The sequence below is a fragment of the Chinchilla lanigera genome, unplaced genomic scaffold, assembly GCF_000276665.1.
Source record: "Chinchilla lanigera isolate Chin_1 unplaced genomic scaffold, ChiLan1.0 scaffold00036, whole genome shotgun sequence".
Taxonomy (NCBI): domain Eukaryota; kingdom Metazoa; phylum Chordata; class Mammalia; order Rodentia; family Chinchillidae; genus Chinchilla; species Chinchilla lanigera.
The window spans coordinates 9,436,138-9,448,593 of record NW_004955437.1 but is presented as its reverse complement, the minus strand read 5'-3'; the positions used below and the strand labels follow the sequence as shown (position 1 = coordinate 9,448,593).

The following is a 12,456-nucleotide window of genomic DNA, read 5'->3' as shown; positions in this document are numbered from 1 at the left end:
CCCAGGGGACCTCTCCTTGCAGCCTGGACACCAGAGGGAGGTGGAATGCGGGAAGGCAGGACAGAATAAATAGGCCAAGTTCACAGAAACTTAGGAAAATACTGTTTAGGCTACGCGGAGAACACCCGAGTGGCCCATCCTACAGCATGAAGGGCAAGTCCATGTTCTTCTCGCCGGTGCCCACATAGATGTAGCCGTGGTTCCTGGTGCGCGGGCTGTGGAAGAAGGTGAGGCCCGGCCACAGCAGGCTGCGCAGCACCACCAGCGAGTTGCCCCGCTCCATCTGGATGCTCCAGGACCCTGGGGAGGCAGAGGAAGGGGCCGGGGTCAGCCTCCGAGTGGCCTTCAGCTCTTGCACAGCTCGTCAGCACCACTCCTGGGGGGACGGCGGAGGAAGTGAGAAAGGTGAAACACACCAGTATGCTCTTCCTGTCGGCAGGTCTGGGGGGCCCGGTGCCACAGCGCACCCCACACAGGCTGCGGCCTCCTGGTGTGGGGTGATTGCCATGGCCCTCATCCCAGTGTGTCCCACTCGGTGCCAGGAGGCTTCGGCAGCCTCAGCTCCGTGGCCTTGCTGGCAGCGGGCAGGCCGGGCTGCCGCTGGTGGGAGGGGGCTGGGCGCCGCTAATGAGCCTCCCCACCCCGGTTCCTGCCCTGTCCGTGCTCCTGCAGACGGGAGCAGCCCAGCCGCCACAGGGACTTGGCTGGAAGGGCCAAATCCAGCTCCAGGTCCAAGGGAGGGAGCCGCTGTGTGGGAGGAAGGAGCCTGGGAAAGTCGCCTCTGGATGCAGATCTGGGGCTCCTATTCCCCTGCGCATGAGGCCTCTCCCGGAGCAGCCGCGGCCCTGCTCCTGCCCTGCCAGGAAGGCAGAGGCTTTAAAGGTTCTGGTGCCGGACCAGGCAGCGTGCTGAGCCCCGTGGCCTTCATCAGCTGCCAGCGCGGCCCAGCCGCTTGGCTCCCGCACTCAGCTTCTCATGGCCCACCCCAGTCACGCCGCGCCCAGCAGCCTCCAACGCCATCCCCACCCACTGGGGCCACCCCGCGTCCGAGAGACCTGCCCGCCAGGAACCCGTGACCCTTGTAGCAGCTTGGCCCCGCTCAGGGCAGCTGCCGGCTCAGGCCCAAACCACAGTTTTCTGGGGCTAGAAAGTTGGCAGCCCCTGGGTTCTCCCAGACCCCCACCACAGAGTGCATGACCCATGCGTGGCACGAGTAGGATCCATACGCCGACCTGTCAGCTCCCACGGTGCCTTCAGGACCCCATGGAGAAAGTACCAAAGCGTCCCCTGCCCTGGGCCCTGGCTGAGCACTGTCCCAGACCGGCCGCTGCATCACCCTGGCCTGCTGCTTTCCCAGCCCTCAGCTCCAGCGCGCACTGCCTAGGGAGATGGTGGGGAGAGAACGGCGTGCTCCCAGGCCACTGTGCTCAGCTTCTGGCAAGAAGCACAGGCCCAGGAAGGTCCCATCCGCAGCCTTCAGCACCCCGAGTGTCATCAGGCCAGCTTCCTAGAGACTTGGTCCCTCCCAGTCCTCAGGGCCTGTAGCCACCCACAGCCCTCTGAATCAGGGATGGCCAGGCCTGCTCATTCTCTGCCCACACAGAAGCTGGCTCACAGCCTTCCCGGCCACATGTTGCCTGGAATCCCCCAGTCCAAACTGCATGGGCGCACTGTCACCAGTCTGCTCACCAAAGTCACTGCGCCTCTGGCCTGCAGGAGGTCAGGGGGCACCTCATGCAGTATAGCCTCCCAGGAGAAGCCTAGCAGGGAAGCTGGGGTGAGCTGGGCACCCCTGGTGAGGCAGGAGGGCAGTGCCAAGCCGGCGAGGGGTGCTAGTGCAGCGGAGTCACCAGCCAGCACAGTGCTGCCCCTCCCTCGCTTGCATTCTTGTCACACTCCTGCTCTCTGCCATTGTCCCCGCTCAGCTGGTCGCCCAGGAAACACAGACTCTCGGGACGTGCCGTTAGTCACGTAGTGTCTACCTGAGGGTCCAGCCCCTCACTGTCACCTTCACTCACTTTTTTACTGAAGATGCCAGTGGGCCTGGGTGCAGCCACTGGCTGTGGCCCCCTTAGGACTCCAGGGAACAGTCCTCATTTTCCCAAGTCCCCTCGGCCCTCCCCTTGTGTAGTGGCCACTGCTCCCCGAGGGCTGTATTGTGGGGTGCGAGCCAGGGAGTGGAAGGGGCCTGAGCCTCTGGCAGGAAGCGCTGGGTTTCCCAGGCCTGGCCCCCACCTGCTGCGGCAGTGTGCAGACCTCAGGCCCAGGCGCACTGCCGAATTCCACTCCCAATGCCAGGACTGGGCCTGCTGGAGCGGGTTGTGCGGAACAGGGCTGTCCCAGGCAGCAGGCACTTAACCTCCCCAGACCAGCGACCCCAACTCGGTCACACACCGAAATGTGGCCATGTGTTCCCAGTGGGGGCCATCCCTGCCCCAGTGGGGCCACACGGTAGAGCTGAGTCCCTGCAGGCCTGAGCCGTGGAAGACAGTGGCACCATGGTCCCCGCCTTTAACAGACAGGCAGCAGGGCCTGGAGGCCCAAGGACTTGGGCAGGAAGCACCAACCACATAAACACCCAGAAGGTTGGTCAAACCCTGCTACCCCTTTCTCCTGTGTGCTCTGCCCCAACTACCACCACCACCACGGCTGCCGCTGCCATTTCCAGCAGCCAGCCCCTTGCTGCCCTCTGCTGCCCAAACTGCGCACCGCAGCTGAGCTTGCCTACCTGTCTCAGTTCCTCTCCCCAAGTCTCCTGGAAGTGAAGGCAACCCGCTTGTTCCCAGGGGCCCCTGGTGCAAGGCAGCCGCTGGTAGCCGTGCTGACAGGGCACCCATGGCAGCACCACCTAGAAGTCTGCCCTCCTGACCACAGCTCCAGCTGTGCACTGCAGCCCAAGGTCAGAGAACTCAGCCCCTGCCTGTGTCCCCCAGGAGGGGTCCCTTACCTTAGAAACGGGTGGCTCCAAAACTACCTAGTCCCCTACAGCAGTGCAGACCCAGGGCACAGTGCAAAGACAGTGATCCTGGCCAACACCCTCCTCCCTCTCAAACCAAGGCTGCCAGTGACAAGCTGCTCCGAGCTCCCACCCATTTCCATGGGCACAGCGAGCAGGCGTCCCTGTGACAGGGCCACCTTAACCACACCTGTTTGGAGAGACACCAGGTCACCTGAACAGCACTCACCGAGCACAGCTATGGGCTAAGCACTGGACAGAACACCCAAACTAAAGTTGGAGATGTGTGAGGACTTTTAGGGATGTCTGGGGGAAGATTCCAAACCTGCCTCCAGTCCAGACTGCTCTGGGTCCAACAATCCCACCCCCGGGTATATTTCCACAGGCAGTGAAACCAGTTTATCAAAGAGATACCTACATACCCATGTTCATACCGCACTATCCACTACGGCCAAGAAATGCAAACTACCTCAGTTTGGCTACTGGTGAGTGGCCAGAAAAAAACGGTACGTACAGTGTGAAATACTATGCAGCCCTAAAAAAGGGTGAGATGCTATCATTTGTGGGATTAGCCTGGGTAGAACTGCAGGTCATTATTATGATAGGTGAAAAACCAGGCACAGAGACAAGTACCACATGAGCTCACTCGTGGAACCTAAACAACTCTGAGGCCCTTCCACTGAGTGGCTATTGTGATGGGGCCTGGGGAAGCGTCATCCCCAAAGACCCCCATAGGGGGCCCACTCCCCCCAGGTCTCTGGTTCTGCTCCCTGAGGAGAGTGGCAGGTGCAGTCTTGCCTTTGGGGATGTCGTACTCCAAGGAGTCCAGGAAATCCAGGGAGGGGTCCAAGTCTGCTTTCTCCAGTAGGGTCTTATTCTTCAGGCCCACAGGCTCCCGGAAGTGGAAGTAGGAACTGAGCTTTCTGGCCTCCGACAAGGGCAATCCTAGAGAGGAGGCCATGGGAGGGTGCTCAGCCCCACCCCACAGACCCTCCTCCCACGGGCAGCCGGCAGGGACCACACAGAGAGGCACCAGAGGGAGACAGACCAGCGATCTTACAAGAGGGACAAAAGCAGGGAGCTCAGGCCCTTAACGAACCTGGGGTTCAAGTGGCCACAGGCAGAAAAGATGGGGACCAGCGAGCCGGAAGCCAGCCAGCAGCAGGGCACACAGGGTGCACCCTCAGGGATACAGCCGTCCCCTCCTCCTCCCTCGCCTCCAAGGCACATGGGGGAGGGAGAGTCAGGGAACCCACCCTCAAAAGTCCGGTTGACATTGACAGGTCCAAAGGGGGTCTTGAAGAGCGCGCCTCGGGGGATGATGGCCACGGCCTTGTCAATCTGGTCGATGACAGACACCAGGCGGGTCTCTTCCTTGATGTGGACCTGGGAAGGCAGGAGAGGGCCCGCTGCCAGGTGCTGTGCCTGCTCTGCCCTGGTGCAAGGACCCCCACACAGCCTCCTCCCTGGGGCTGCCGGTGTCCCTGCCAGGCCCTGCATCATGCCTGGCAGACCCTTACTCTCCCTCCTGGAGAGTCCTCCCTTCTTTTCCCACCTTCTTTCTTTCTTTCCTTCCCTTGCTCCGTCTCTCCCTCCCTCCTCTCTTTCCCTCCTTGAATGTGAATACAAACAAGTGATACCTCCCGGTACTGGAGAAAAACCAAAAAAAAAAAAAAAACAAGTGATACCATACTCACAACTACAAATGGGCGTGGTGGTGATGCATGCCTATAATCCCAGTGCCCAGGAGGCTGAGGCAGGAGGACTGCCACAAGTTCAAGTTCAAGACCATCCTGGACTATAGACCAAGACCCTGTCTCAAAAAATAAAATACTACAAAACATTTAATTTTTCTCTCTGACCCTCAAATTTCCCCCATTGTGGGACAGCCACTTGAACAGTTTATGTTCCCCTCCAGAGATATATATGATGAGATATTCTCTCATCATGTTTAAATGTTGCTTTTTCTTGTTAGGGGAGGGGGCTTGTTTATTTGTTTGTTTGTTTTGAGACAGGGTCTTGCTGTGTAGCGCAGACTGGCCTTGAACTTGCTATGTAGTCCAGGCTGGCTTCAAACTCGTGGTGATCATCCTGCCTCAGACTCAAGAGGGGTGGCTGGGACTACATGTGTGCGCTACCATGCCTGGATTAAACATTGTTTATTTTGCCTTTTTAAAATATAAAAGCCAGGGATATAGCTCAGTGGCACAGCGCCTGCCTGGCAAGCGCAAGGTCTTGAGTTCGATTTCCGGTACCAAAAATAAACCACAATATGAAAGTAGACGGGTATCAGTGATGCATGCTTGTAATCCCAGCACTCTGGAGGCTGAGGCGGAAGGATTGCCACAAGTTAAAGGCCAGCCTGAACTACACAGCAAGACCCTGTCTCAAAAAATAAAAAAGAAAAAGTGACCACGCTCACTTGGATAGAATACTTGGATAATACAGAAGGATATACTTAAGAGGATTAAAGCACTCATAATCTCACCTCCTCAAGGTAAATCACTAACATGTTGGCAGACTGGCTCTACTCTTTTTTTTCACTGTGGATATTCACAGTAAAACTGGAGACACAGGGAGTTTCATCTCCTGATCTCTGGTGTCATGTGACTGCCGCAAGCATCTCCCCACGTTAGAGCTCCACCCAGACGAACTTAACTGTGTTAACATGCAGGGCACCAGGACTGAAAGAGCTACATAGAGCCATCTGGGGCGGGCAGCCCCGGCTGGGGAACACAGTCCACCTGCCCCCCCGTGCGCCAGCTGCATGGCTGACAGAGAGCTAGGAGGTGGCAGTCTGCAAGTGTGTGGGCCCGGGGCTGTGAAGATGTCAGCTCACTGGCTCTGCAGGAGCCTGCAGAGGGAACCAGCCCAGTCCTGCAGACCGCAGTCAGGGGCTCTGGAGAGGACATTTAGGGGGCAGGGGCCGTGAAAGTGGTGGAGGCCCCACCACCCAGACACACAGGCGGGGGTTGGAACTCTGGCTCTGCCAGCTTCAAACCTCAGGCCCCTTGCTGACCTGCAATTGTATCTCTAGGAATTGATCCTTCAAGTCAAGTGCTCACTGCAAATGGCGTAGGTAAGGGATTACGTGCTTTGGCACTATTTGCCAGGGTTGGGGGCTCAGAATCTATAATTACATGACCCAGACACAGATTAAACACCACGCATTCCCACACAGGGGCAAAGAACAGTGTGGCTCTGCTTTTATTGTTTTTCCATTTTGTTTTGTTTGTTTGAGATAGGGTCTCACCATATAGCCCAAGCTGACTTCAAACTCTCCGCAATCACCCTGCTTCAGCCTCCTGAGTGCTAGGATTATAGGCATGTGCCACAGGAAGTCAGGATGGCTGAGCGGTCTAAGGCACATGCCACCACACTCAGCTGGGGAAGCGCTTTAAGACACGGATGCAGAAGGGTCTACAAAAGATACTGTCAAGGGAAAAGAGCAGGTGCAGAAATACGTGTGTCATACGTGTGTCAAACCATCCAGTTTATGTTGAGGTGAAGAGTGTGTGCAAAGGTCAGGCGCTGACTGAGGTTTGTATCTGCACAAAGTGGCTACACTCACACTTCATGGCAACTTAGAGCCCCTGGGGTCAGGCACCGTGCAGGTTTCTGATGCTGCAGCCTGAGGTCCTGCACTTCTGACACCTGTGCACACACAGAGGCACAATGGTTACACTGATGTCACCCAGAAAGAGGGTCGGTGTGACTGCAGATGTGGGGCGGAAGAAATGCCACTACATTCCTTTGTGCACTGTGGAGTATGGAACCCTGTGCCACATGATCTCATAAAATAAAAACTGGTGAAAAACATAGTAAGGTGGGAACCAGGCATGGTGGCACACACCTGTAATCCCAGCACTCGGGAGGCTGAGGCAGGAGGATTGCTGTGAGTTCAAGGCCAGCCTGGGCTACAAAGTGAGTTCAAGCCAGCCTGAACTGCATAGCAAGACCCTGTCACAAAAAGACCAAAAAAAAACAAGCCCACGGGGAGTGGCCCTGTCTGCATCCCAGCACCTCTCTGAAAGAAAAACATGTGCCATGTATATATTTACACATCTGTTTCATGTATATATTTATGGGTATCACATATACACCTACATGTGCATGTATATGTATATCACATGTATGTGTGGATCATAAATATATTTACATGTTATCTGTGTCGCATGTTTTGTGCATGTATGTATATTACACATATTTATGTGAGCATATGTGTATCACATGTATTCATATTATATGCTGCACATATACTTATGTGTATGCATATTACACGTTTGGGTGTATACATGTTTGTGTGTATCGCATATATATCCATGTGTGTGCTACCTGTGAATGTATGTGTGACCCTGGGCACACTCCCTGACCCCCTTCCCAGCGCCCCCAGGCTCCACAAGAGCCCTCCCGCCTCCCTGGCCCCGGCCCCGTTGTCTTATCCCACCCACGCTTCAGGGTCCTCCCTCTACCAGCCGGAGAGGACAGCCCTCCCTCACGGCGGGCGGCGTGACGGTCCCAGGAGGTACTGGCCCAGGAGCAGAGCGCCAGGCAGACCCAGTGAAGTCATGAGAACAGTACTCGTTGCCCTAATTTCTACTGGGCTGGCTTGGGCGCATGCGCACACGTGTGTTTGTTGTTCGTTTTGCTTTGTTCTAGGGGCTGAGGCTGGAACCGAGCATCTTCCAGGTTCCAGCTCTGCCTGAGCCCCTGTCCCAGCTAGCCTAGGCCCACCTCCTCCTCCTCCTCCTCCTCCTCCGCCTCCTCTCTCACCACCACATCCTCCTCGAAGGTCTTCTCGCCCTCGGCTGTCGTCTTCTGGAACTCGGTGTGCTCGTACTCATGCGAGGGGTCGCCCATGAAGCGGCCCTTCACCACAGCCACCTGTGCAGCCATCTCCTCGGTGGCAGGGGGTAGGAGGCTCCACTCCATGCAGTTCAGGCTGCAATGACAAGGTGGCCCTGCGCTCTGCCCCCAGGACCCCTGCTCCTTCCCCCGCCCCTGGAATCAGGGGCCCAGCACTGCGAACAGCGCCTTCCCCTCCCTCAGGCCCAAAGCCCTGAGCGCCCCTCGAGTAGCCTGCTCTCCTGCGCGATACAAATGCAACTATATTGTTCTCAGCTCACAGAAGTGTCATGTTCGGATGCTCCTCCACTTTTGTGGAGGTCACATCCTGATAAACCCATGCTGAACTGAAAATATCATTAAGTCAAAAAACCTATTTAAACCAGGCATTGGGGGCTGGGGATTTAGCTCAGCGGCACAGCGCCTGCCTGGCAAGCGCAAGATTGTGAGTTCGATTCCCGGTACCGGAGAAAAACCAAAAAAAAATAAAAATAAAAATAAAATAAATAAACCAGGCATGACAGCACACACCTGTAATCCCAGCACTCAGGAGGCTGAGGCAGGAGGATCACTGTGAGTCTGAGGCCAGCCTGGGCTACAAAGTAAATTCAGGCCAGCCTGACCTGCATAGTGAAACACTATTTCCAAAAGACAAAACAAAACAAAAACAAACAAAAAAACTATTTAACATGCCCAGCCCAACCCACATCACAGCATCACGGGACAGACAGGACAGGCTTACTGCCAACTGCTTGGCACCCCAAGAGAGGGGCAGCCCCTCAGCCTGGGGAAAGAGACAAATCCAAAATGTGCAGCCTTTCCCCACCACCACCAGGCTGAAAGTGTATAACGGGCAGCATCCTCACGGGGGCTGTCTGTGTGCTCCAGGTAGGAAAATCTCTTCCGGGTCATCAGCCTCACTTCCGGGGGAGCTTCGGAAGCTGCCCCTGCCCTGGTAGTGGGCACCCGCCTGCTTTGAGCTCAGCCCATGAGTGACAGCGTGGTCCTTCCTCTTGGCTCAGGGAGGCCAGGCTGGCTCCAGGCCCTCCACCCCTCCCAGAACCCCACAAAGAGCGCAGAGGGGACACTGACTCCTCTGGCCCCTCAGGGCTGGACTCCGCTGCTTCTCCCTCAACAGAAAAAGAGCTCAGCTTCTAGAGTCCCTGCCTCCCTGCAAAGCACTTCTCCTGTCCACCTCTGCTCCCTCCCTCAGAGGGAGAGTTTGCCCTGTGCAGGCCCTTCCTGCCTGCCTCCTTCCCCTGTGCCCCCAGGCCTGCTGCGAAAAGGCTTCCGGGGAAACTAACAGCCCACAAGCCACCTCCACGGCCCTCTGCTGTCTCCCTCTGCCCTCCTCCAGTGATCTGCCTCCCCCCACCGATCTCCACCTGCTTCCCAGAGGCCCAGCTGCACTGTGGGTGCCCAGCCTCCAACCACCTCGGCATCGCCACTGTCACCACCTGGTGATTTGCACTGGACACTGCAGAGATGCCAAACCTCCCCCCCTGCTTCCACACCAACTCCTGGTTCCGACACGGTCCCACCTACTGTTCAAATCTAAAGCAGCTCAAGGGCGCTCCTCTATGCAGAACCTTTGGGTGGCTTCCCATTGAGCCAAGCTTTGTCCCCAATCAAGGTCCCCATGATTGCTTTCTACTCTCACCTCTGACCTCACATCCTGCCCTGCTTTCCTGCACTCACTTCTCTCTAGCCACTCTAGTCTCTATCAGCTTCCACACACCTGCCACAGGGCCTTTGCACCTGCCCAGAACTATCTTCCCTCAGATACCCACATGCTTCACTCCCCAGCACTTCAGGTCTCTTCTCAGGGTCATCTTCTTAAACAGGTCATCTCTAAGAGAGTGCCCCAAAAGTTGGGCTGGGTGGTGTGTACTTACTCAATAGGATCACTTGACCCTACAAGTTCAAGACCAACTTGAATAACATAAGCAGACCCCATCTCAAAAAATAAAAATAAAAAGATAAAATAGCCCATTGGATGGTAGAACTTTCACCATCTGCCACCTAGGTCATGGGAGTGTTTGTCTGTCTTGCTTTCCCCATTCCCCAAGCACCCACTCCCACCTAAGTGTCCCCTTCACCACTGCACTCCTGGAGCTTAAATCAGTGCTCAGCACACAGTAGGAGCTCAACAAATCCTTATGCAATAAAATGAAATGGATCCCCACGGGCATGGTGCTGCACTCCTGTAACCCCAGCACTTGGGAGGCTGAAGCAGGAGGATCACCTTGGGTTCAAGGCCAGCCTGAGCTACACAGTGAGTTCAAGACCAGCCTGAACTGTAGGGTAAAACGCTGTCTCAAAAAAAAAAAAAAAAAAAAAGGATCCCCAAGTTTTCCTTCTGGGCTTCAGGTCTGTACTTTCTATGCCTTCTCCTTCTTTCCCCGGGGCACCTCACACTGAATTCAGTCTCCCCAGGTGCAGCCACCTGCGTTCTCTCCCAGCCAGCAGCACTGGCGTTTATTTAGCCACCTCGGGAAGGACAATGATCCCACAGCCCACCACCGTGAGGCTCACCAGCGCCAAGTCCTGCCACTGCCCACCTCATCTCCCAAGCTGCCCCTCCACTCCCTCAGCCACCCTTCCAAGCTGCACCATCCTACCTAGAATGACTCCTAAATGCATATCCCACTTCCAGGCTCTCCTTGCTCAGAGCCCCCCAATAGCTCCCCACACCCCACGGACTAAGCTCAAATGCCCTGGCCTCTCCATCCAGCTCTGCGCACGCGCGCACACACACACACACACACATCTGGCTGCCTGGGTCAGGTCACCTCCACGCTGAGCTGCAGAACTGGCCCTCTGACTGCAGGTCTGTACGCAGGCCAGGAGACACCACCCTGCCCCTGTACCACCTGACCTGACTGCTGTCTAGAAGATCAGAACCCTTGGGCGCCTGTGAGCAACTCTGTTCTAGTTTTAACTGTCAAGTGATGCATCTGTCCCCCTCCCGAGGGTCTGCACGACTCCAAGTTTCAGAACTGCAGCTCCCACAACTGGCTCGCACCTGGCTCCCCTAACTGGCTCGCACCTGGCTCCCCTCATCCGCCAGAACTAGGTGCCCCCAAGTCCAGGACACCTCTGCCAGATGCTGAGCTGCCTTCAGCCCCACACCTGGCTTCCACTCCGGTGGCCCCGTCTCCTGGGGAGCCTCCCTGGCTCCATCACAAGATCCCCGCACGTGGGTCTCCCTGTCGCCGTCCCGGATCTTCCCCACCTGTAGAGCGTCTTGCGCGGCGCCAGCTGGTCCTCAACCAGGCCCTGCGCGATGTAGTAGTCGGCCACAATCCCGAGGATGCGGCCCCAGAAGAGAACGCGGTCGTAGCGGTAGTCGCGCTTCACAAGCAGCAGCGAGGTGAGCAGCGCGGCGCGCCGGTCGGGGCTGAGGCCCTGCCCGCTGCCGGCCGCCAGCTCCAGCGACAGCAGCAGGCTCTCGGCGTCCATGGCTTTGGCTCCCCAACGCCCGGCTGCGGGGCCGACGCGTCTCCATGGCGACCTGGGCCCCGCTCCGCCCCTTCCGGGGTTGGGGCCCAGTCTTTTGCTGGCTCAAGTCCCTATTGGGCTCACTTCCTGGGTTATTTCAGGCCACTAGCCCTTTCACGAACTCAACCTTTAGAGCTTCACTGTATACACATACAATCGGGATGTGAAAAGAGATACAATGTAGCCTCGGCACTAGTTGTGTGGGCACAGGTCTACAAACCCAGCACTCCAGGAGGCTGAGGCAGAAGGATCAGGAGTCCCAGCCCCTGCCTTGAAAAAATAAAAAGGGCTGGGGACGCAACTCAATGTGATGGCCTTGGGTTCAGTCCCCAGTACCGGGGGTGGGGCGTGCGTCTCAACATTGAAACCAATTACACTATTTCAGCCGATTCAGTCACTTCTTGGCCTCAGATTTTTTTTTGAATCAAGGTCTTGCTGCTGTAGTTCAGGCTGGCCTTGAAGTCACTCTATAGCCCAGTCTGGCCTCAAACTCGAAATGATCCTCCTGCTTCAGCCTGCCGAGTGCTGGGATTACAGTCCTGTGCCACCAGGTCCAACTTTGGCCTCAGAATTATTTCAGGAAGAGAATCTGAGAGCCTGCCCGGCTGCAAAAGTCCATGAACACTGAGAATCCTCCCACCCCAAGCCGTGTCTTACAGGATAGGAACCACATACGTGTCCCTTTCCTGCCCTTCCTTGGAATTAGTCCACCCTGTGTTCACTGAAGATTAAGCAAGACTGAGCCAGGCTTGGAGTCACACACCTGTAATCCCAGCACTTGGGCGGCTGGGGCAGAAGGATCACCAGCCTGGACTACATAGCGAATTCAAGACCAGTCTGAACTCACACACACACACACACACACACACATTAGACAACAGGGCATGGTCATAGGACCACTCGGTGAAAAGGGAAGGGTTGTGTTCACAGCCTACACTTGCCCCACTGCTACCACCTACATTAACTACTTTGGGCCCCACCGCTGTTGCTGTTAAGATTCAAATGTAGCCATGAGACACAGGGGCAGGGCCCACTGCAGCTGGGGCGCTGCACCCCCAGGCTCCTGCATATCCACCTCTGGTCCCAGCCAAGGAGAACTGCAAACACGTTCCTCCACAAGCTTGCTGCCTGGTAGAGCTGGGCTTTATGGTTAT

At 56.5% G+C, this 12,456-nt stretch overlaps 1 protein-coding gene and 1 long non-coding RNA gene across 3 annotated transcripts; one reads left to right on the top strand and one right to left on the bottom strand.

Annotated features, from left to right (window-relative positions):
* Nucleotides 1-79: 79 nt before the first annotated feature.
* On the bottom strand, nt 80-11,313 carry Rsph9 (radial spoke head 9 homolog (Chlamydomonas)). Of its 2 annotated transcripts, none has more exons than XM_005389787.2 (5): nt 11,037-11,313; nt 7,730-7,898; nt 4,213-4,342; nt 3,755-3,901; nt 80-300 (listed from the first exon to the last, which is right to left on the bottom strand). In XM_005389787.2, the coding sequence occupies exons 1-5, from the start codon at nt 11,261-11,263 to the stop codon at nt 140-142; spliced, it is 834 nt and encodes a 277-aa protein (XP_005389844.1). In that variant the 5' UTR covers nt 11,264-11,313; the 3' UTR covers nt 80-139. The 2 variants fall into 2 exon arrangements, with proteins under 2 accessions (XP_005389844.1, XP_013372398.1); XM_013516944.1 differs by lacking the exon at nt 80-300 and adding an exon at nt 6,528-6,610 and having other exon boundaries at nt 3,835-3,901.
* Nucleotides 307-3,646, top strand: LOC106149111. Its single transcript, XR_001235075.1, has 2 exons — nt 307-405; nt 3,342-3,646. It is a non-coding gene; the product is annotated as an uncharacterized LOC106149111 (long non-coding RNA).
* Nucleotides 11,314-12,456: the final 1,143 nt, after the last annotated feature.

What these genes read in the sequence shown, in the direction of transcription:
- Rsph9 (XM_005389787.2), bottom strand. Translation starts at nt 11,263, where the DNA reads ATGGACGCCGAGAGCCTGCTGCTGTCGCTGGAGCTGGCGGCCGGCAGC. An exon ending in CCTTCGAGGAGGATGTGGTG is followed by an intron (nt 4,343 to 7,729) that starts GTGAGAGAGGAG and finishes CTGCCTTCCCAG; the next exon opens with GTCCACATCAAGGAAGAGAC. An exon ending in TGTCAACCGGACTTTTGAGG is followed by an intron (nt 3,902 to 4,212) that starts GTGGGTTCCCTG and finishes CCTCCTCTCTAG; the next exon opens with GATTGCCCTTGTCGGAGGCC.